Source organism: Oncorhynchus mykiss, chromosome 30 (genome assembly GCF_057628025.1).
Source record: "Oncorhynchus mykiss isolate SJ-2025 chromosome 30, ASM5762802v1, whole genome shotgun sequence".
In the NCBI taxonomy this organism is placed as follows: domain Eukaryota; kingdom Metazoa; phylum Chordata; class Actinopteri; order Salmoniformes; family Salmonidae; genus Oncorhynchus; species Oncorhynchus mykiss.
The window spans coordinates 33,079,866-33,104,992 of NC_143051.1; the positions used below are offsets into that span (position 1 = coordinate 33,079,866).

The 25,127-nt window shown below is 42.0% G+C and overlaps 1 protein-coding gene across 4 annotated transcripts in view; it reads left to right on the plus strand.

Moving 5' to 3' along the window:
* The first annotated feature begins 18,044 nt into the window (after positions 1-18,044).
* The window catches only part of LOC110487595 (uncharacterized), a 43,968-nt gene continuing 36,885 nt past the window's right edge, over positions 18,045-25,127 (plus strand). For 3 of the 4 annotated variants that reach the window (XM_036970726.2, XM_036970727.2, XM_036970728.2), the window contains exon 1: positions 18,057-18,950. In XM_036970726.2, coding sequence (XP_036826621.1) covers positions 18,833-18,950 — 118 coding nt within the window. In that variant the 5' untranslated portion in view covers positions 18,057-18,832. Of the gene's footprint in view, positions 18,951-25,127 lie in introns of all 4 variants that reach the window. The other variant, XM_036970721.2, reaches the window with a different exon arrangement.

Sequence of the window (25,127 nt, forward strand, 5' to 3'; positions counted from 1 at the left end):
ACTGTATCTTTGAGCCATATTTAGTAACGTTTTGAATGCATCGGCTGAAATTCTTGAATTAAGGGAATATATACAACGCTGTTAATGCCAGTGAATCATTATTCAGAATCTGCAGTGGCTGGTTTTTCACACTACCTTGCTCTCAGCTGCACATACTGTGGAGGCCTCTCTTACAAATGGCTTCTTCACCTCTCTCAGGTTATTTTTAACACTTTGCCTTTCCATTTCCCAGTCCCTCCCCAATCCTGTTCCTCTCCTCCCACCCCTGTCCCTCGTCTTCTCCTTGTCCATTTCCCTATGTGTTAAGGGTGGCATAATGGGGCCTTCATGGAGGGACGGAATTCCTCATTCTTTTTAAACTCTCATGCCTCAAATGTATGATTACTCTAAATTCATGTTAATGCTGAGTTTTGAGAACTAAGCAATTTGTTTGAAGTCATATGCCAGCATTTTGGTGGGCAATGCATGGTTAAGGAACTCCCACACCTAGCTGCATGCAGTCATAACTTTATTGAACCTGTGTACTGATCACTTAGTCCCAGCAAATATTCACATATGGAAAGGCTTGAGGTTTCTGTACTGTTTGAATGCTTTAATCACAGTTCAATTTAAGAAACACTATACTCACATTTGAGATATTGAAGCATGTATTTGCATGTTATACACACTATCACTGAAGAATTTGGTTCGAAGGTCATGCTCTAATATCTATTTTAATCAGCGTGGCTGTGTCTCTTAAATCTAATTTCTTTCTGTTATCCCCCCTGTGTTGCTTTCTGTCTAAATCATCTGATTTAGGACACTGGCTTCGTTCCTCTCTCAGTATTAACCCTGCCTTCATTCTATCCCATTATCGCTCACAAAGCCGACATGTTTTTTCTTCTTTCGGTCCCATCCGGTGCCTTCCCGAAAATATTCATACCCCTTGACCTATTCCACGTTTTGTTGTTACAGCCTGAAAATGGAAATTAAAACAAAAAATGTCACCTATCAACACACAATACCGCACACTGACAAAGTAAAAACAGGTTTTTAGACATTTTCGCAAAATGTATTTAAAATAAAATACAGAAATATCTCATTTACATAAGTATACACACCCCTGAGTCAATACATAGAATTAACTTTGGGAGCATTTACAGCTTTGAGTCTTTCTGGGTATGTCTGTAAGAGCTTTGCACACCTGGATTGTACAAGCTCTGTCAAATTGGTTGTTGATCATTGCTAGACAGCCATTTTCAAGTCTCGCTATAGATTTTCAAGTCGATTTAAGTCAAAACTGTAACTAGCCACTCAGCGACATTCAATGTTGTCTTGGTAAGCAACTACACTGCAGATTTGGCCTTGTTTTAAGTTATTGTCCTGCTGAAAAGTGAACTAGTTTCCCAGTGTCTGTTGGAAAGCAGACAACCAGGTTTTGCTATAGGATTTTGCCTGTGCTTATATTCTGTTGTATTCCGTTCTTTTTATCCCAAAACATTCCCTAGTCCTTGGCGATGCCAAGCATACCCATAACATGATGCAGCCACCATCATGCTTTTAAATATGAAGAGTGGTACTCAGTGATGTGTTGTTGGACTTGCCCCAAACATAATGCTTTGTATTCAGGACAAAAAGTGAATTTCTTTGGCACATTTTTTGTAAAAAGTATTTAGTCAGCCACCAATTGTGCAAGTTCTCCCACTTACAAATATGAGAGAGGCCTGTAATTTTCATCATAGGTACACTTCAACTATGACAGACAAATTGAGAAAAAAAAATCCAGAAAATCACATTGTAGGATTTTTTATTAATTTATTTGCAAATTATGGTGGAAAATAAGTATTTGGTCACCTACAAACAAGCAAGATTTCTGGCTCTCACAGACCTGTAACTTCTTCTTTGAGGCTACTCTGTCCTCCACTCGTTACCTGTATTAATGGCACCTGTTTGAACTTGTTATCAGTATAAAAGACACCTGTCCACAACCTCAAACAGTCACACTCCAAACTCCACTATGGCCAAGACCAAAGAGCTGTCAAAGGACACCAGAAACAAAATTGTAGACCTGCACCAGGCTGGGAAGACTGAATCTGCAATAGGTAAGCAGCTTTGTTTGAAGAAATCAACTGTGGGAGCAATTATTAGGAAATGGAAGACATACAAGACCACTGATAATCTCCCTCGATCTGGGGCTCCACACAAGATCTCACCCCTTGGGGTCAAAATGATCACAAGAACAGTGAGCAAAAATCCCAGAACCACACGGGGGGACCTAGTGAATGACCTGCAGAGAGCTGGGACCAAAGCAACAAAGCCTACCATCAGTAACACACTACGCCGCCAGGGACTCAAATCCTGCAGTGCCAGACGTGTCCCCCTGCTTAAGCCAGTACATGTCCAGGCCCGTCTGAAGTTTGCTAGAGAGCATTTGGATGATCCAGAAGAAGATTGGGAGAATGTCATATGGTCAGATGAAACCAAAATATAACTTTTTGGTAAAAACTCAACTCGTCGTGTTTGGAGGATAAAGAATGCTGAGTTGCATCCAAATAACGCCATACCTACTGTGAAGCATGGGGGTGGAAACATGCTTTGGGGCTGTTTTTCTGCAAAGGGACCAGGACGACTGATCTGTGTAAAGGAAAGAATGAATGGGGCCATGTATCGTGAGATTTTGAGTGAAAACCTCTTTCCATCAGCAAGGGCATTGAAGATGAAACGTGGCTGGGTCTTTCAGCATGACAATGATCCCAAACACACCGCCCGGGCAACGAAGTAGTGGCTTCGTAAGAAGCATTTCAAGGTCCTGGAGTGGCGTAGCCAGTCTCCAGATCTCAACCCCATAGAAAATCTTTGGATGGAGTTGAAAGTCTGTGCTGCCCAGCAACAGCCCCAAAACATCACTGCTCTAGAGGAGATCTGCATGGAGGAATGGGCCAAAATTCCAGCAACAGTGTGTGAAAACCTTGTGAAGACTTACAGAAAACATTTGACCTCTGTCATTGCCAACAAAGGGTATATAACAAAGTATTGAGATAAACTTTTGTTATTGACCAAATACTTATTTTCCACCATAATTTGCAAATTAATTAATTAAAAAATTCTACAATGTGATTTTCTGGATTTATTTTAATTTTGTTGTCTGTCATAGTTGAAGTGTACCTATAATGAAAATTACAGGCCTCTCTCATCTTTTTAAGTGGGAGAACTTGCACAATTGGTGGCTGACTAAATACTTTTTTTGCCCCACTATATGCTCCCTGTCCGGCCTCTAGGTCATCAGGCTGCTGATTATCCCGCACACCTGTCACTTGTGGCTCGTATTCATTGTTTCTTTTACTTAATAAAACACTCACTCCCTGAATTTGCGCACTCGTTACATGCTGTCATTTAGGTTAGTATTGTGGAGTAACTACAATGTTGTTGATCGATCCTCAGTTCTATAATATTACAACAATTAAACTCAGTAACTGTTTTAAAATCACTATTGGCCTCATGGTGAAATCCGTGAGCAGTTTCCTTCCTCTTCGGCAACTGAGTTAGAAAGGACGCCTGTATCTTTGTAGTTACTGGGTGTATTGATAAGCCATCCAAAGCGTAATTAATAACTTCACCATGCTCAAAGGGATATTCAGTGTCTGCTTTTGTTAATTTTTACACATCTACCAATTGGTGCCCTTCTTTGCTAGGCACTGAAAAACCTCCATGGTCTTTGTAGTGGAATATGTGCTTGAAATTCAGATAATTGTATGTGTGAGGTACAAAGATGGGGTTGTTTTTCTAATCATGTCAACCACTATTATTGAACATGGAATGAGTCCATGCAACTTATTATAATTTTTGTTAAACATATTTTTACTGCTAAACGTATTTAGGCTTGCTATAACAAAGGGGTTGCATACTAATTGACTCAAGACATTTCAGCGTTGGATTTTAAAAATGAATTTAAAAAAAAATCTACCAACTATATTCCACTTTGACATTATTGAGTATTGTCTGTAGATCAGTGTGTCACGAGTCCGACCGAGGGTGTTTCCCTTTCCCGGGCAAGTGGCGCTCGGCGGTCGTCGTCACCGGCCTATTAGCTGCCACTGATTGTTTTTCCTCCCCCTCCTTGTATGTTGAGTGGTAGCACCTGTGGATTTTTAATTAGTTTGTCTTTATTAGACAGCCGGCCCGCCTGGTTGTTGTGCGGGATTATTTCTATGTAACCTTCGGCTCTGTGGTATAGGCACGTGTTAGTGCCCGGTCGGGATTGTTTCCCATTGTACATTTTGATTCCCTGTGTTTTGGGAACGTTACTTTTTTGTGAGCACCCTGTGGTGCGTTGGTGCGATTAAAAGACGCGCAGCATTGAACTCTCTGTCTCCTGCATTTGACTCCACACCCACGACACCCGGAGCATTACACAGTGGCACAAAATCTTAATTTAATCAATGAATAAATGAATTCAGGCTCTAACACAACAAAATGTGAAAAAAGTCAAGGCATGTGAAGGCACTGTGGGCCAAATGTACTCAGATATACATTTACTGGACATCGAGGGCCTCTAAGAATAGCTTAAAGAGGGCAATAATGAGAATGGAACACAGCCCATAGGGTATATTTCTAGATCTGAGAGAATTCCGTTCTGCTCTAAAAAGAAAAGTACACACATCAGAAAGCCAGCAGTATTTAGAGGCCCAATGTGATGAAGTTGCATAAATGAGCAGAATGTAAATGTGAAACCAGAAAACAACAGAGACCCACATATATTTTGTCCCATTATGCAAAATAACAATGAGATTCTAGTGTAGACTAAAATGTGGATAAAACATTTACAGGGGAAAAAAACATTGTTTTGGCATCTATGCCAATCATTCACTGCAATGAAAACGAGAGTATTAGTAGTGGGGTCCTTGCCAGGAGTGAACGTGAGAAGGGTGAAATGGGTAAAGGAAGGGAAGAGTACAGACAGGAAGGAAGAAAGGGAGGGATTATTATTCTGTATCATCATAGTTATTTCTTCTTCTATCTGGCTCTCTGTGTGTTAGCATAGGCCGGATGTGACCAATCAAAAATCCGAGATCAAGCAAGGAACCGCTTTGATGACTTTCCAAAGGCAGACATTTCTGACCTCAAACATTCCTTTCATTTTGGGATTGTTTTTATTGTGCTCTCTGCCATGATTAACATTTTTTATTTATTTAACTAGGCAAGTCAGTTAGGAACAAATTCTTATTTACAATGACGGCCTACTGGGGAATAGTGGGTTAACTGCCTTGTTTGGGCAGAAAAACAGATTATTTACCTTGTCAGCTCGGGGTTTTGATCCAGCAACCTTTCGGTTACTAGCACAACGCTCTAACCACTAGACTACCTGCCGCCCCAAACTATACCCAATCTCTATTTCTTGTTATTATAGATTTCACCACTGTGGATCACTGAGGAGATATTTTATAGGCCAATCATTTGCATGCTATTTGGTCACTTTAATGAATAAGCGCTCATAAAATACATATAGTGTACATACTATTAGTAAATGAGTGATTATGAATGTCTATATTTTTTCATACACTTTCTAGGTTGTAAGATTGGATCACTGTCACGGCCATCTTCCTGGAAGGAAGTGAGCGTACATTTTCCTTTTATTATAGTAAATGTCGCCAAGAAAACAAAGAAACGACCGTGAAGCTTAACAGGGCATTAGTGCCACTAACAAAGATAACTTCCCACAAAGACAACAGGGAAAAAGGCTGCCTAAGTATGATTCCCAATCAGAGACAATGATAGACAGCTGTCCCTGATTGAGAACCATACCCGGCCAAAACATAGAAATAACAAAACATAGAAAACAGAATGCCCACCCAAATCACACCCTGAACAAACCAAAATATAGACATACAAAGGCTCTCTCAGGTCAGGGTGTGACAATCACTGTGTACAGGACTGCAGATAGCTTTACTTTGATGCAAACTGCAACCGGGAGTCAGAACTTGTCAGGACCAGACGGTCAGCAGCTGGATTAGCTCCAAAGGTAAGATGGGTTTTGTTAGTTATCCAATCATAAGGAGCTGATGTTCGCGCCCTGGTTGGGTCAGGGATGTGACCTAATCTGTTACTGTGGTGCCATGACTAAAATCTGCCTGGTTGCTGAGGTTGAACATGTGCTTATCATTGGTGATTCTTTTGTTCGATACATTGATGAGGTGATCGTAGGAATCCAAACAAAGAACAGCAAGGAACCAAGCACTGAGCCCTGGAGGACTCCAATCTTCAAAATGCATTGATTGTCAGGAAAAATTCCTGCCCTTGGCCACCTATTAGGAGGTAGGTAAGACCCGGTCCAAAAACAACCCATAGCCTCTATGCACTTCATGTAGATAGAAATAATTGTATAGGTAAGCTATGAGAAATATGGTAGTTGCTCCACTTTGCCCTCTCAATATTGCTTACACCTAACCAATTCTAACCAAGGTGTCACAACGGTCATTTTGAGGAGACCAAGGCGCAGCGTGATTGGAATACATTCTTCTTTTATTAAAACGAAGAACACTTAAACAAACTAACAAAACAAACGTGAAGCTATAAACAACTAGTGCTGACATGCAACTACACATAGACAATAACCCACAAAACCAAAAGGGAAAATGGCATCCTAAATAGGATCCCCAATCAGAGACAACGATAAACAGCTGCCTCTGATTGGGAACCATTTCAGGCCACCATAGACCTACATTTACCTAGACATACCAAAACCCCATAGATATATAAAAACCCTTGACAGGGAAAAACACCTATACAATACAAAAACTAAACCATCCATCCTGACCTAACCAAAATAATAAAGAAAACTAAGATAACTAAGGTCAGGGCGTGACACAAGATCTGGGAATTGTTTCTAGAGCATGATCACTGGGCCCGTCTCTGCTGCTTCTTATTATAACTAATTAATTAATTATATCATCAGATGATTGTTTAATTTGTCCAATTCTGCCAACAGGCCTTGCAGGATCAAAACTGAAAGGGGAGGTGGAATCTCATGTAGACTGGAATGGAGTGTTGATACCAATGGACTCTGGCTGCTTGTGGTGCTGAGTACATTTGCTTTCTTCTGTGGGAATTGCACCCGGTCTCCTCATGGAACCGTGTTTATTTTGTCTGGGTTTTATTTACTATCTCAGCCGTTGCTCACAGTGGCTTATTTGTCATTGTTTCGCCAATGTTTAGAATCCTGGTTTGCCTGTATAGCCTCAAATCTTGTGTGAAGGGGGAATTATAGACTTTCTAACATTTGTGCCGCTTTTTCCCAACCCCTTCCGGCAGCCTGGGAAACTATGAAGTGGTAGACTTTTGGTACAATGGCCCTTAAAGTTCATTTACCAGCCTGTTTAATATGTGGCATATATTGTGCCTACAGTATATGTTGTTTGCCTGAATAATCATTAGTAACACTTCCACTGTACAGCTGGTCTTGGATACGGCTGTGTGGGATGAAGCCTCCACAGTTCTCGTCTCTCTCCTCCTTCTCCTCCACGCTCACCCTCCTCCGAAGCTCTGCTGTACCTCTGGCCCTGTCTATGCTGCGTCCTGTCTCACAAAAGGCCCTTCTGTTTCCCCTGCCACCCCACCCCCTCCCTCAACACCCCAGTGGTACATTCCCTCTCCTTCCCCTATTGCATTCCATATTGACCAGTCCCATTGTGGAGTACCTCGTTCACCTCAGTGAGAACAGAACCATAGAGGTCCACTGTTGAGCATAGTGGACGTTTTAGAGTGCCTCAGGTAGACTGAACACAGGCCTAGTACCTTTCCTGTAAACTGTGGCCCTCAGTTGTTTCCTTGATTATTGTCCCGATATACTTGCATCAAATCAAAATGTATTCGTCACGTGCTTCGTAAACAACAGGTGTGGACTTAACAGTGAAATGTTTACTTACGGGTCCTTCCCAACAATGCAGAGAGAAAGAAAATAGAGAAATAATAGAAAAGTAAAACACGTAATGAAAGTAATAATAGATACACAATGAGTAACGATAACTTGCCTACAGACAAGGTGTACCAGTACCGAGTCGATATGCAGGGGTACAAGGTAATTGAGGTAGATATGTACTAGGCAATGGATAGATAATAAACAGTAAGAGCAGCGTATGTGATGAGTCAAAAAACGTTAGTGCAAAAAGGGTAAATGCAGATAGTCCGGGTAGCTGTTTGGTTACTGGAGTTAGGGCCTAATTCTGAGTTCTTTATGTTCATGCCTGGGTGTAGCCTTTCATAGCTATGTTGTTACGTTGCTTTTGTCATTTGTGTTATCATTGGGGTAGACTTGCGTTTTGTTTACGACTTTAATTAATTGAGCATTTTAGAATGAAATGATGGCGTACTGAAAAACAATCCCGTCGTGGGGGTTTCCATTGTGAAGGTTGACAGATGACATGCAGCGAGTATTGTGAGGTATGGAAGCTATGCCATTTGTTGCTGGTTGTGAGGGTATGAAACAGCAGCCAGGCCGGAAACTTCAGCTGGCCTCTGTGGATAAGAGGGAAAGTCATGGGGGTCATTTTGACTTTAGCATGACACTGTGCTCTACCTGCCCCTGCTGACCATGAGACTGTGGAGCAGGGGTCACCAACAGAGTTCCTTCAGGGACACGTGAATTACTCAATGTCTGCATTATTATTTGTATATTGTGTGACAATAGATACATTTTATTTGGCCGTTGTTAACATTAGATAAATGGCGGAGCACATTCATACTTATGCTATGACTAGAACAAACAATTATTAGTTGCTTATGTAGCTAGCTTATCAGCCCAGTAAAGCCCTAATGAAATCAGTTGCCTAAATAATGTGACAGGTTGACCTTAATTAGTGAGGGAAGAGCCCTTTTCAAGCTTTGATAAATCAAATGTACCATCACATGACTAAGAGGCAACCTTCACTTCTATAGCGAGACAAACAATTTGGATATATAACTTTAGTACTGGTTGGTTGCAGTCTTGTGCTGGAAACTTCCAAAGAAAAAGACAAATCTGGTGATTAATTTAATAAACAAAGTTATGCAACACCCAATGCCCCTGTGTGAAAAAGTAATTGCCCCCTTACACTCAATAGCTGGTTGTGCCACTTTTACAGTAGTTGCAACGGCAACCAAACATTTGCTGAAGTTGTTGGTCAGTCTTTCACATCGATGTGGAGGTAATTTAGGCCCGACTCTTCCGTGCAGAACTGCTTTAACTCAGCGACATTTGTGTGTTTTCAAGCATTCATTTCTAGTTTTTGGTCCCGGCCCTATCTCAATCAGGTTTAGGTCTGGACTTTGACTAGGTCATTCCAAAACTTTTCAGCCATTCTGATGTAAACTTGATTGTGTGTTGTTGAGCTCATGGACAGATGGCCTGACATTCTCCTGTAGAATTCTCTGGTTTCTTCAACGATGGCAAGTCGTCCTGGTCCTAAGGTAGTAGTGCTGTGTGATTAGTGCTGTTTGTGGTCTGCTCGGTTTTGGTTAGATTATTTTTTTTAAATATCAAGGTTTTCCATTTCGGTTTCGATTGATTTTTTATATATATTTTTCAACATTAAATGCACTATGCATTATGTGGGTTGAAGGCTATATTACATCACGTAATATAACAATTATTAAAAGTCTGTAGTGACTGTGTCACGACTTCTGCCGAAGTTGGTCCCTCTCCTTGTTCGGGCAGCGTTCTAGCCATCGCCGATCCATTTTTCATTTTCCATTGGTTTTGTCTTGTCTTCCATCACACCTGGTTCCAATTCCATCAATTACATGTTGTGTATTTAACCCTCTGTTCCCCCCCCCCCCCCATGTCCTTGTCCGTAATTGTTTGTTGTAGTGCGTGTGCACGGTAGGCTGGTATTGACCGGGTTTTGTTTGACCCATTTATTGTATTGTTCTGTTGACGGTGGTTTATGGTTATTAACCACAACCGTTGTAAACCAGTTTCCGCTCTCCTGCCCCTGACTTCTCTGCCGCCAGTAGCATCACATTACAGACGGCCCATTACTGCTTATCACTTATTAACCATTTATATGCATTACTTTAAGTCAATATTTAAATTGTTGTGTATATTACATTTGTTTTATTTGATAACTTTATTATTTCATTCCAAGTCACCAGCTCATCACTAGAGCTGCTGCTCATTTTGGTTAATCGCTCAGCACTACGAGGCAGCAAAGCATCCCCAAAGCATCACACTACCACCACCATGCTTGACCGTTGGTATCAGGTTCTTACTGTGGAATGCAGGGTTTGGTTTTCAACAGACATAACGGGACCCACGTCTTCCAAAAAGTTATAGCTACCAGTATATAGCTCTTCATCAGTGAGACTGTAGAGTCAACCACGCGTTGACAGTAAGGCTGGTTTCATCTGTAAAATAGCTACCAGTATATAGCTCTTCATCAGAGAGACTGTAGAGTCAACCACGCGTTGACAGTAAGGCTGGTTTCATCTGTAAAATAGCTACCAGTATATAGCTCTTCATCAGAGAGACTGTAGAGTCAACCACGCGTTGACAGTAAGGCTGGTTTCATCTGTAAAATAGCTACCAGTATATAGCTCTTCATCAGAGAGACTGTAGAGTCAACCACGCGTTGACAGTAAGGCTGGTTTCATCTGTCCATAGAACATTCTTCCAGGAATTTTGACAATCATCCAGGTCATTCCAGGTGCTTTTTGGCAAACTTGAATCAACTTTTTGGATGAAACGGGTCCCATTATGTACGGCGAAAACCAAACACTGCATTCTTTCTGAAACTGTGTCACTACCGCAACAAAATACAATTTGACTTTTTGGGGTATGACAATTTAGACTTATTTTTCACTTTTACCAATCACTGTTGCTAATATAAGGATATTATGGACTTGATCATGTGCTCATCTGAGTGTATGTCTATTGTATGTCTACTTTGCTCTCACAAGGTCGGCTCAGCGGGACTGGAACTATTGGCTGGACTCCCACAATCTCTGTGGTTGCCAGGTGTTCTCCTCCTCTGCTGCCAGTTTCTGGGAGCAAACGCTTTGCTGAGAAAGGATGCACTTGGCTATCTTTGTGTAACCCGTAGTGATAGTATTCGCTGAGGGGGAAATACCTCGTCAGAGCTTCTGACTGGTAGTTTCCACGACAAAAGCTATAATCCTTTCTGTGACTAAATGACAGACAGGAACAAGACACAGTTCTATTTGTTTCTAAGGATCGGCTGCTGTAATGTCTGTTGATCAATGATCAGAAGTTGAACACTTCACTGTCCGTCTCCGCCTTCATTGTTTTGTTGTTGTTTTGTTTTCGACTCCACCAGTCAAAGCCAGTTTTACCATCACGTCTGAGTGGGTCATTCGGCATTCGCCTCCAGGCCCCTAAATTTGAAATGAAGTGCAAACACTTGCAACACTCATTGCAACACTCTTGCACCTATATTATCAATAAATACTGCACGATAGACCAATCACTGTAAAGCCATAATGTAGGAGGATGCTCCCTAATTACCTCATTCTTCCTCATTCCGTGAGGGTGTGGTTGATGGTATATTTAATCTGGAACCTTTTAATGCTTGTGTTTCGGGTCTGGACAAAAAAAGTGAACTGTCCCTTTAACAGACTGAAGGAATTCATTGTAATCATTATTCCAACATGAAACCATTGTAGGTTTACTGATTCAGAAATATACTGTTTAGTCATGTTGTTTAGTCATTCTCTCTCTTCAACACACTCATTCTCCACCTGTCTACCTCAATCCACCTCTCTCTCTCTCTCCCCCCCAACTCTCTCTCTCTTACCTCTCTCTATCAGTTTCCCCAAAGTTCCACCCTATTCCCTAGTCAGTAGGTCAGTTGAAGTGAACCCCCCCGGTTGCCTGCCTCGCCCCTCCCCGCCTCAATTTTTTTCTGGAATCTCCCTGTGTAAATACTGTTTGATCCTTCTCTCTCTCTCGCTTCGTCAATGGCCCTCATTCATTCCCCCTCTCCGTCTGCATGCCTCTGTACCCCCTTCCCTCCTTCACTATTCATTCCTATGATTTTTCTAGCCTGTACCTTTCCATGGCTATCCCTTCTCCTCCCAGCTCCCTCACTCACTCACTTACCCCCCCCCCCCCCCCCCCTTTAAATTGCCTAATATCGCTTACCTCCATCTTTTGGCTCTCTATACATTTAGATGTATGCTGATGTGGGTCTTCTACTAAAGCATTATACACATTTAAAAAAAATTGGGGTTTTGTTGATGCGAAACCCATTGAAGGTGTTATAAACACATATAACCCAGTATATTGGTAGGCTCCATATCATAATGAATTCATGTAGTTGGCCCAATTTGCCACTCTCTCCATGTTACATCAGTGGCTCTGTGAGTATTGCTAATGGCCAAATGATCTTTAATAGTGATTGTGCTAAATGATCCGAATCAGTGTTTAACTTGCTAAATTTATCACTGGGGATTGGGGAACATGCTGCACCTACACACACACACCCAGAAATGTTAAGGCCTGGAGTATTTGAACATACATATAACCATTTATAAAGACATGCCTATAGAGGCAATCACACTCAGTAAAAAAATGATGTTTTATTGTCACAGACACCATTCGCAGACATCATACGCAGACATCATACACAGACATCAAACACAGACAGCATACGCAGACACCATACACAGACAGCATACGCAGACACCATACACAGACACCATACACAGACATCATATACAGATACCATACACAGACACCATACGCAGACACCATACACAGACACCATACGCAGACACCATACGCAGACACCATACACAGACATCATACACAGACATCATACACAGACATCATATACAGACATATACAGACACCATACACAGACACCATACACAGACACCATACGCAGACACCATACGCAGACACCATACACAGACACCATACGCAGACACCATACGCAGACATCATACACAGACATCATATACAGACATCATATACAGACAGCATACACAGACACCATACACAGGGTGGCATACAAACTTCAGACTCACCCCACACATAAACACACCCACCTATGCATTCCCTCTCTCTGTGTAGGCCTCTCTCTCTACCCGTCTCGCTCTCTTTCTCTCACTCTCTCTCTCTCTCTCTCTCTACCACTCTCTCTCTCTCTACCACTCTCTCTCTCTCTCTCTCTACCACTCTTGCTCTCTTTTTCTCTCTCTTTTTCTCTCTCTTTTTCTCTCTCTACCCCTCTCTCTCCCTCTCTTTTTCTCTTTCTCTCTCTCTCTCTCTCGCTCTCTCACTCCTCTCTCTCCCTCTCTTTCTCTACCCCCCCTCTCTCTCTCTACTCCTCTTGCTCGCTCTCTCTCTCTCTCTCTCTCTCTCTCTCTCTCTCTCTCTCTCCTTCTCTGAATGCCTGTGGTTAGTGCATGCATGCATGTGGTTAGTTGGGTGTGTTCACGGTCATCAGTGACCCATTCTATTGTTCATTTCCTTCTTTACCTGCATCACCTCTATCAGTGTGCCCAGGCCATGCATGTGTCAAACACACATACACTCCATGCTAACGTCCTACATTTACCCCCCCCCCCCCGATCTATTTCTGTGTCATGTGGCGAGTAGGGTGTGTGTGCTCGGTTTGCAGCCCTGCCCAGTAAAATACAGACTTTTCAAGGAAGTCAGCAATAGAATATGGTCGCTTTATTGTAATTACAAGGTTCCAGTTTTGGAAATAGCCAGGCTACCCACAAGCACTTGCTGTGTCTGTCTCTACGGCACTCGTTGCTTTTCTTTTGCACCCCCCTCAACTCCCCTGGCCAGCTCTCGTTTGGTTTATTATTATTTGGCACACAAACTCAGAATCCCATTGGTAGATAAAGCACAGCCTTTGACATCATCATAGTCAATCAAATGTAATTAGTTTTCATTAGCTGAGTGTTAAATCTGGCACGTGGGACGTCAACCCTGGCCACGATGAACCACAGAGCCTTGCGGTCTTTGTCCCAACCCTAAAATTACTGCAGACAAATTAGTAGGCTTTATTAATTTAAAGAGGCTGACATTCAAGGTGAATTCAGTAATTGGTGGTTCAGACTGAACCCTAAAACCTGCTGCCTAGATTTAGTCTCGGAAGAGCATCTGCTTGTTTTTGTCAGCAGATTTTACACTGTAATAATGTTTTTACAGTCAAAACTCATGGTAAAATGTCTTCTTCACATTGTGCCAAAAACTTATTCTGGGTGTGTGAAGTCAGTCATTTCGTCCATTTTGGTACATCCATAAGCTGTGGTACATTCATAGAGTGATATTCACCCGATTGTGCTTATGACTACTGTTGCTATGGGTGTGTGAATGCCCAGTGTATTCTCTCCAATGTTAGGCAACTTCTTTTTGTTGTTCATAATTAAAGATATTCTTGCTTAGCCGATGACCACACAACACATAATTCCCCATTCACTATTTCATCCAATTCTCATTCTTATCTGTCCTTTTCTGCCCACCCCTCTCCTTTCCCCGCCACTGTGTATTTGGGAACCACTGGTTCAACAAAAGCTGTGATTATAGCAATTTTAAAGGCCCAATGCAGCCATTTTTGTATCAATATCAAATCATTTCTGGGTAACAGTGAAGTACCAAAAATTGCTTTTTAGCAACAACAAGAAATTCTCAAGCAAGAATTTTGCTAGGATTTTTTCTGGGCGTAGTCTGAGTGGGCAGGGGAAAAAGGAAAACTAGCTGTTATTGGCAAAGAAGTTTGGAACTCTCTTTGTTATTGGTCTAGTAACCAATTTAATGCATGGTGATGTCACCATGGAAAGCCGGAACTGCAAACCTGCTGATTAGAAGGTCTTGTGTACATTGTATTTTCAACTATCCGGAAATAACACTGATCAAATGATTTCACACTTTTACAGTCTTAGTTTCATCAGCTATTGTGCAATCTGGTTTAAAACACAGGAAAATCTGCATTTTGGGGCCTTTAATATGGAAACAACCTTTAGGCTACAGTGTACCAGCAGAGCATGGCACAAACACATACCAAGTCTCTCTCTAGGGTGTCTCTTTTCACAGCTTGCGGCATCCACACTCCGGCTTTAGGGGGCAAAAACACTTGGACCACAGAGCGTCCAATGTGCTCTACAGTCCAAAATAAAACCATAACATTGTCACGGAGAGATTTTTGATTGTGCTTACCCCATTGCATGAGGAATTGTGTTCCGTTCAGTTGTCCAAGAACAGAGATGCTCTAAGCTTTTTTTTCAATCCACATATGAGTTCTGGTTGTCCCTTTTTTAGGTTTTCCAATAGTAGTCTTGCTGGTAGCTATGGATATTGTCTGAGCGCTGTTGCCATATAATCCCTGATTCATAATTGGTGGATGCAATAGTTGATGGTTGGTGACTATTGAGCAGTGTATTAACATTGGCTGATGAATTATTATTTTCATTGTATTTTTTTTATACTTTTCCCTATAGTTTCTTATAAAGGGGAGCATGATTTTCATAAGAGGCCTTTCATGCAAAAGCCTGGACAGTGCCAGTGTGCAGAATCCTAAAAAAAAGACCTTAGTCCTTTCTACTTCTAAATGATCCCTTACTTAGTCCTCGTAATTGCAGACTAGCATCCAGTCGAGACACGAGTGATTGGGACTGAGAGGTGGGATGGTCAAAATACCACAAAATATCAACTTTTTTGCCTTCAGAGACTCAAAGTAAAAAATAGGGGAGAAATGAGAGGGAGGGAGTGAGAAAGAGGCAAAGAACATCAAAGGATGATTATATTTCATTATTGCCCTCTGGCTCTGCGTTCAAAGATATGTACTAAACACAGGTTTTGCCGTACAGAAATTTACAAAGCATAGAGCCAGACCGGTATATCTGTTCTTATGATAACTTTGAAATAGAGAATAATATGGACGTTTAAGTTTACGGTAGACAAGGAGAAGTATTAGCAGCCCTTTGAAACAACCTTGTATGAAAGGTTATTCCTCATTCAAAGAAAACTATTAGAGGCAAGATGCAATTAACGGAACATCTTATGATTGAGATGTATTATAACAGTATATTTGATTGGCTTTTTCTTTAGTGCTGGGTCGCAGACTTCGCCAGTTTTGACAAACTACGCGTGTCTTCAGCAATACCGTTTCTCTTGTTGTCAGATTGAAATCAAATGTAAAACATCTCAATACACTTAACTGTAAAAATGAGAATAAAAAAACAAACAACATAAGAAACGAGAAATATACATTACTACAAAATAAAGTATACAGAACTGGAAATAATAAACCTCGATCCAGGACCCCAGACTATGAGTAACTGTCTTCAGGTCACAGGGGAGGTGATTGAGGCAGCCAGTGATCTCTAACTCTGCTACACTATACATATACAAAAGTATGTGGACACCCCCTGCCACACTCACTACCGAGTTCCGAAAGTATACCTGTAGTTCCAAACGGCCTCTGGTATCAAAATCAGCACAATAACTGTTCGTCGGGAGCTTCATGAAATGGGTTTCCATGGCCGAGCAGCTGCACACAAGCCTAAGATCACCATGCGCAATGCTAAGCATTGGCTGGAGTGGTGTTAAGCTCGCCGCCATTGGACTCTGGAGCAGTGGTAACATGTTCTCTGGAGTGATGAATCACGCTTCACCATCTGGCAGTCTGACGGACGAATCTGGGTTCGGCAGATGCCAGGAGAACGCTACCTGCCCCAATGCATAGTGCCAACTGTAAAGTTTGGTGGAGGAGGAATAATGGTCAGGGGCTGTTTTTTATTGTTCGGGCTAGGCCCCTTAGTTCCAGTGAAGGGAAATCTTGAAGCTACAGCATACAATAACATTCTAGACGATTCTGTGCTTAAAACTTTCTGACAACAGTTTGGGGAAGGCCCTTTCCTGTTTCAGCTGTTTCAGACAATACCCATGTGCACAAAGCGAGGTCCATACAGAAATTGTTTGTTGAGATTGGTGTGGACGAACTTGACTGGCCTGCACAGAGCCCTGACCTCAACCCCATCGAACACATTTGGAATGAATTGGGACGCCGACTGCGAGCCAGGCCTAATTTCCCAACATCAGTGCCCGACCTCACTAATGCTCTTGTGGCTTAATGGAAGCAAGTCCCAGCAGCAATGTTCCAATAACTAGTGGAAAGCCTTCCCAGAAGAGTGGAGGCTGTTATAACAGCAAAGGTGGGACCAACTCCATATTAATGCCCCTGATTTTGGAATGAGATGTTCGACGAGCAGGTGTCCACATACTTTTGGGCATGGGTTCTATATCATCAGATCTAGGCAATGCAGATTTCCAGCTCTAGCCATTTGTAATGGACTTACGATGGAATACTTGACCATTTCCATCAATGACTAGCACAAAATACTTCCCATTGTAGCCGTCAATCCATCTGACGATCAACTCTGAAAACGACTATGGATATTGATAGAAAATGTTGTTGTTGGCAGCCCTATATTTTGGTTGTCTTCGGGGCCCACTGCCCTGCCTAAGAAAAAAATATGGGAACACTAACATCAGTGGCAATCAGAAAATGACATTAAAAGGTATATAATAATAATATTGGTTAAACTTTACTTAAAGCATCCAGCTAGCTTTATAACTTGTTATAATCATGTATAAGCATTTATAATGTATTTGAATGTTTTATGTATTTCAATGCATATAATTTTCAACTGTCTCAAACGTCTGTTATTTAGTCTAGATCATTGTGAGATTATTATTATAAGACATTATAAAAGGTGCCATACATGCATCATGACATACCTGTAGGCTTCAAGTGGTCAATTCAGCGGATGGATTGATATTCAATGTATGTTTTTAATAAAAAAGGAACTGACCCCAACTCTAAACCCGAACCCTGTTATATCTAGCCTACTCATGTAAACCCCCAGTGTCATAAAACAGCTGTGGGAATGAAAATGGACAAGTTCAAGTTATGATCATGAGAAATGTGCCTGCTCTGCAATAAACGTTCTCACTGTTGCACCTGGTTAGCCGCTGACGCCACGTTGGACTGACCAATCAGGCTTTACAGGAGCACGGGAAGCTCGAAGGCATCTTAATGTGGGCGTGGACTACATTCGTGTGCGAGTTCGGACAGCGAAATGATTGGCTGTGGCAATTCCTACACTGTTTTTGCAGACCCATCCGGCCTACAAGGTTCGGCTGTTTGATCGGGATATACCGGGACTGAAAAAAATCTGTTTGACCGAAAGACAGACAGACAGACAGACGGACGCTCGTAATTTAAAAAATCTAGCATATGCCTGGAGAGAGCGCAGCACAGTGCAAAGGATACTAAAACAAGGATGAAAAGTAGGAAATAGAAGGCGCGACAGCAATTTGGCCCTAATAAGAAGGCACAGGTTTACGTAACCTACGTGTGCCGCGCGCGTAATTACGCACAATCTCTCCCTCCCTCCTTCCCCACTGCCACTCAGTCATTCTCTCTCTCCGCACGCACACACACGCTCCCTCACTTTTCGTGGGAGAAAGTAGGAAGGGGGAGAGAGAAAGAGAAAGAGAAAGGAGAGAGAGTGATTTCAGGTCTCTCTGCTCTCTCCGTGGTGGGTACTCATATCCACTCCGCTGACTCAATGGAGCTTTAGCACTAGGGATATAAAATCAATATTTATTGCCCGTACCCCTTTTACTATTTAAAATTTGTACATAGCATAGGTAGATATAGGTCACTTATTAAAGAACCGCTAAGGAGAGGTAAAACACGTCTCCAGAGGCGAGCCTTTTTCTTCTTTTTTTTGCCTCACAGGAGGTCCAGTCGAAACTCTCTTCGACTGACTTTCTGTGAGAGAGGATATCTAATTTGAACATATCCTACTTTATAGTCCAGCGTCAAACAACTAAAAAACTATGGATATTCGAGATTGCCCCTTTCGGAAGAAGCGGAGACCATGGCGCTTGGACTTTTCCTCTTTTGCCTTGGTGACCCTGGTGCTCGCCCTGTGCCAACTACCCGTGGCTCGGGCAGGTAAGATGGCTTTTATTTTTGTGCGTTCCAGTGAGACTTTGTAGCTAAATATTTGTCTGAAATGCCATGCATATTGTACCACATCTCAGAATTGTCAAGCACTGACTGCCTGTACCGTGCTATTTGCTTTCTAAAAGTGATGCTCTTTGACATGATTTCTAGCTTAGATTTACAGGTGACCTGTGGTAGTTTAGCCTACTGCCAGCCAACATTACCCCAAAACAGTACATTCTGAACAAGGTTTATAACTCATTTAATGTTATTCTCAAACAATATTTTGAGGCTTTTTTCTTTGTCTTCTTCCTCAATTGGCCGTAGTGACACGCGCTGCGCTGACAGGTGTCAGTCAGTGCTCTATTGCAGTTAGCCCAACGGCTCAACCATTTCGGATATTTAGAAGCGTTTTGTAGTTGTTGTGAATGTAATGTTTTATTCTAGATTTGACAATAGCTTTAAACGCAAAAGGTTTTTAAGGAGGAATTAAGTTAGGTTTTTGAAAGTTTTTGACAACCTCATGCGCCCATTGCGCATGGATGCGCTTGTCATTCCAGACGGGGCCATAGGATAGGACGGTGCGTTCAGCAGCCGACATTATACTGAGATAGGCTACTTTGGAGTTGACGAGTGATTTATCGTTCTCTTCACTACTGGATGTAGGTATGTGGATATACAGTGGCAACGTCAAAAAGTAATGACTGTGGACATTGTAACTTGTAACTTGATTCGATATTTAACCAGTTCACCCCGCCCCTCCCCATCACCATCGCCTCTCATCACTCTTATTGTTGTGTGAGGATGGTTTTGCATTGTAATACCGTGTATGTACTGTGACAATGGAAGGCTGTTTTGTGTTCCATCCTGTCTTTAGGCCTGCTTGTGATAGCCCATAACGTACGTTGTTTTACATTGGTCACCTCTATTTTTTTTTTTTTTTTTTCGGTTTCTAAAAATAGTTACCATTGTTTTTATTATTAAGTTACTGTATCATGATTGAATCGTATTATTGATTTATGTGATCCTTTTGAACAATAAGCAGTTTAAAGCGAACAACAGCTTATGCTTAACAATACCCTAATCGACAATAGCCGATCAATACTTTTAATTAGGTCTACTAATAATTTATCTTTTTTAATCAGTTATCGTTATGATTATAATACTTTTAATTATACATGGATAACTATTTATTTTACGATTCAACAGCGTCAATGTTGTTTCGAAGAATTTGGTGTCAAAGAATGTCTTCTAGGCAGGACGGTAATTCCGTGATTGACCACTACATTATAACATGCGCATTTGGATGTTTCCGTGATGTTTAATTAACACAGAGGTACCATTCATTCCCACAACTCTACTAGTTATGCTCTTAGTAAAATGTTACTTCCGTAGAATTGAACTTTTATCAATTATTTATTTATTCATTTGGACATAGGTAACTAATAACAATCGTGGACAATTGGAATAGGCCTACAATTGAACCATTAAAGGGGACACCTTATTATGCTAATATAGTAGGCACTCGTATATTATAGCATAACAATAATATCCTACGGTTTTATATAGCAATTGCATATTGAGCTTTATCCCAAATGTATGAGGCCCACGTAAGAAGAGCACTGCTTGTGGTGCCTGCATGGGAAACTTCTTGCAAGATATTGGCAATGTCATATATTAATATAGCCAACATTTTCAAAACACATAGCTGTTCTCTTCAGGTGCGACATTGAATGAATGCGACTTTATTCTTCAGTTTTGGTTAATTACGCTTTAATGCCCTAGGCGTTTTAAGTGGGAATAGATGCTGGTGTGTACGGAGGGGGGTTTGTAACATAATGTGTGCGCTCTTCTGTTTTCCTTGGCTCGAGTACGAATTTCAGATTGCCGAGCCGATTGCATTTTCCCGTCGTCCGACTGCTGTGTGTATTTTGGAGGAGGAAGTCTGAACATTTTTGCTTTTTATGAATAGGTTATTATACGGGAGTGTGCGCTTCTGCGAGAACGAGTCGGGAGAGAGAGGTACGGATAGTGAAAGCGCATGTGTCTCGGAGTGTATGTTCGCTTTGTACTGTTGTGTTTTTTTATACGTCTGTGAACCCTATGGATTTTTTTTAAACATTTCGGGTGATGAAGTGCCCCTTTCAAATGAATGTGCACCTCTGTGTCTCTGACACCTTGGACTGTTTTTTTTCTCACGTTATGAACTGTATGGATGGAGTGTGCTTGCAGAAATGCATAAAATAATTGACAAGTTCAGAAGTGCTTTCTCTTTATGATAATTACTCAACGAACAGAATATTCGATGGATTGGTATAGTCTTCTTTCCATAGTTAGACACACTTGTGCGGAAGTGTCCTTGCGCACGTTTGTAAGACAAGGCCGTATCTAAACATTCATTCAAACTCCTGCTACTACCCATGCTACTGCGTGATAGCTTCTTGGTTTATGATGTTAACAAATGGCATGTGGATATAGGCTAAACACTAAAACAGGACCCCACCCAGGCAGTGAAAACCCGAATTAGAGATGGTCTGTGCTGTGGCTCCCCCCAGAAGGTCTGCCCCTACTGTTTGTTCCCATCCCTCTGGGGTAAAAAAAAAAGTGCGCATATATAGCACGACAGACACAGAGGGTACAAGGAATGAAAGCAGGGTTTTGTAAATGAACAAAATATGTGGGCAATATTTTCTTAACATGGATGTTCCTCAACCTAATTTCAAAGCAATCATTCTCAAAGAACGGTCTGTCTCACATATTCCAAACAAAACACCTTCCCTCACTGACACCCTCTTTCCCCTGCGCTCTCGCACTCTTCCTCCCCCTAGCAGTCACAGAGGTAGTGAATAGAGCCACTGTGGGGCCGATTAGTAGGGCCCTGGCTATTTGTTCTCAGCCTATGCCACAGGCATGCTTGTGGGTGTACATACGTCTGAGTATTCATCTATGTGTACTCTGCAACTGGATACCTGTCTCCTTTATTGTCCTTTTGTCTTGTCTTTTTTCCCCACATGGGACATATTATTCACATATTTCTTGTTCTCTCTCTCTCTTGCTCTCTCTCGCTCTCTCTCGCTCTCACTCTCTCTTCCCCTCTCCCACTTTCTCTCCTTGCCTTGGCATGCTTGTTGCTTTTGTCCAGTTGCATGTTGTCCCTGAAGTTGAGCAGTACCGTAGCCGCTTTTAGCTGCCTCCAACAGGAAGCAGCGGTGGTGGAGATCTCGTCAGACCACCACGCTACCTACGAGAAACTGTTCAGTCACAAGGGCCTAGTGTTAGTGTACCATGAGAGGTGTCCGTCTCCTCCGTTCACTTATCATTGGAGTTGATGAGTGGTTCAGGGTTGGTCAAGAGCCCACAAAGAAAAACTAAAGGGGCATCAAGTCATCCACGATGTGTCATGAACCCACACCCCCCAGTTGCCCACATCCCACTCCGCACACCCAGACATAGACTTAGGGCTTGGCCCAGACCGCGGCCATACTGTAGATGTGAAACGTGCACAACCCAAGGCCCTAACTGCGTATCAACCATGTAAAGCTGTAAATCCGAAATCTTGCCGTGTCAAAAAGGGCCTGCCCAGTTCACGTCGCCGCCCACCATAAATGTCAGACTAACCGCAGTAGCCCATCAGACTAGACCCCATCAGACTAGACCCCGTCAGACTAGAGGCACTTTCCGCGCTCTGCTTTTGAGGAGATGATTTGGGTTTTGCGAGACAGATAGTTAGACATCTTTCCTTCAAGGGTTTTCTGAAAATTGACTTGCCAAAGTGTGCCAAAGCGTAATCATACAGTGTCAGTCTAGACCTACTGTTCCTGGTAGACTAATCACTGTCATTTCCCTGGTTGTAGGAAGTGTGTTGGAGTGTCCGGGAACTCAGATGGGTAATTGTGCATGTAGATTTGTATCAATTATTTCAGACGGGCAATATTTTACATATGTTTGAAGGCCTCAGCTGTCCATTAGTGGGACATGCATGAGATGTAAGAATAGAAATGACAGATCATGCATTCTGCTAGTGTACAGTCTAATCCGGAACTGTAGTTAGAATTTATGGACCTAGTCATCTAGAATTCTCTTGCTATTTTAGTGTTGTTTTTGATCACGATAAGTGTTTTAGAGACCTATGATTTTCACAATGTATGGTTGCTTTTGTGGACAATTCACCGGGAATCCAGACAGTTTCTGTGTTTAAATGGCTGCTTGTACGGTCTATATCACCCCTGACCCCCTTCATATAACATAGTGGGCCATTTAGAGATGAAAAATCACAGCCTGCCATCGTCTCCCACCTCACATGATGTTCGAATTCGAGACAATGTTCACCGATAAACATGTCAAAATGCTAGGTGATTTTACTGAATGGGATTTCCCCAATTCGGATTGGCTGTTTCCAAGGGTCTCCATAAACGATGATGATACCTTATTGTTCTGTAATCTGCATAGTTCCACAAAACTATTTAACAAGGCTGACTTTATCACCATTCCTAGTCTCAGTGGTAAATGGGGTTTAAGCTCTTTGGTATACTTTGCTAAAGTCTGGTTTGATTTCACTGTTTTCTAATTTTTTTTAAATCAAGAGAGTCGCACACTCTGTGTATAAACTCTCAGTAATTTATTGGGTAAAACACTGGTTACCAGTCAGACTCATGGTTATGGCAGCTATGTAACATTACAAAGTGACAACAGTTTATGTTGTATATCTATAAAAGGCATTACGTTTGGACTTACATGTAAAACAGAGCTGTGGATCCCCTGGTTAGGATGTGGGACAAGTTCAGCCATGTGTTTAACATGGAAAGGCACTAAGTTGTTACTCCCTGAGTTGGGATTCTTGCTCGTGCTTCTGTTGGATACTAGGCCTAACTGTCAAGAAGACATGTGCAGTATCTTAGCCTTCTAACTTTGCTTCAGTTCTTTATTTGGCAGCGGCTGTCTTGGGCTTGTATGTTTTAGTAGGCCACCAAGGCCTATCATATTGTGGTCCGGGTATCCTCCCTTAAGGGCTAATCCTGTCCTAGGCCCAACTGAGTCACTGGCTGAACTGAACTGGCTGAACATTCGTCACGGTCCACGTTGGCACTCTGCGGTAGAACTGCCGGTCGGGGGGTAGCGCTACTTTTTGTAGCGTAGGGCAATGGTTAGGTTCAAATCTTCCTAGCCTGGTTAAACCAGACTGACCGCTACGTTCGAAGTAAAACATCAAGTCTGTTTTAACCAGGCTATAGCTAGTCCACCTCCTCACTAGCTTCATATTAAACAGAACGAGCTGCGATTCACCACTGTCCACCATGCTGTCCTGCTTGTCTTACCCTACCATTCACCCAGAGTTGCTTGAGGGTACGATCCCATACGCAGAAGAATGAGGGCTTTCCTATGTCACGTTTTGTGGCGTTGACTTGTGATCTTCTTTATAGCACCTATTGTGATCTTCTACTCTACTGAATGTTTTTTTCCCAGAGGCTGCAGGCCTCAGACTAAAGGAAGTGCAGCCGTTACTAGGTTAGACCTAAGCTGTAGTCAGGGGCTACAACAGATTGTCTGATAATGTGATCTCCTGTCTAGTAACGTCTCTGTCGAATGAAACGTGTTTGGAGACACCCATGACCATATTAGGAGCAGACATGGAGGTGTGTTAGCTAGGCTGTTTGAAACGCTGATCGTGCCCAACACTGCATGTACATGACAGACGACAGGTGGTTTCTTTAATTGTATGACATGGCAAAGTTTCATCAGTGGTTTTGTGGAATGGTTTGACGGTTAGACGTCGTTAGAAGTTTCTCAACTTGAGGTTGAGTTCGTCAATCTTCAGTCGTCTCTAACACTTTAACCCCAGGCAACTCTTCCAAACATTTTACCTCACTTTGAAATCTCCACCGCAGTGACAAGTTGTGCGGTCTTTCATATTATATCGGAATTGTATATAAATATATGTATATCATATGTCTCAATAACTCCTTTTTATAGTGCGGGTGGTTATAATGGATTTTCTGTCTGTGTACATGAATGATTATAAATACATTATAACTATAGAGAATGATACAAATTATAGGCCTAACCTCCAGCCTGAGCTGAACACACATGCCTAACTGTTGTGGTTGGCTGGAGAGAACGATAGAGTGAGAGTTCAAAGAGAGGAAATCGAGGACCAACTTGGATTTGGTCTGGGTTATTTTTCGAAGG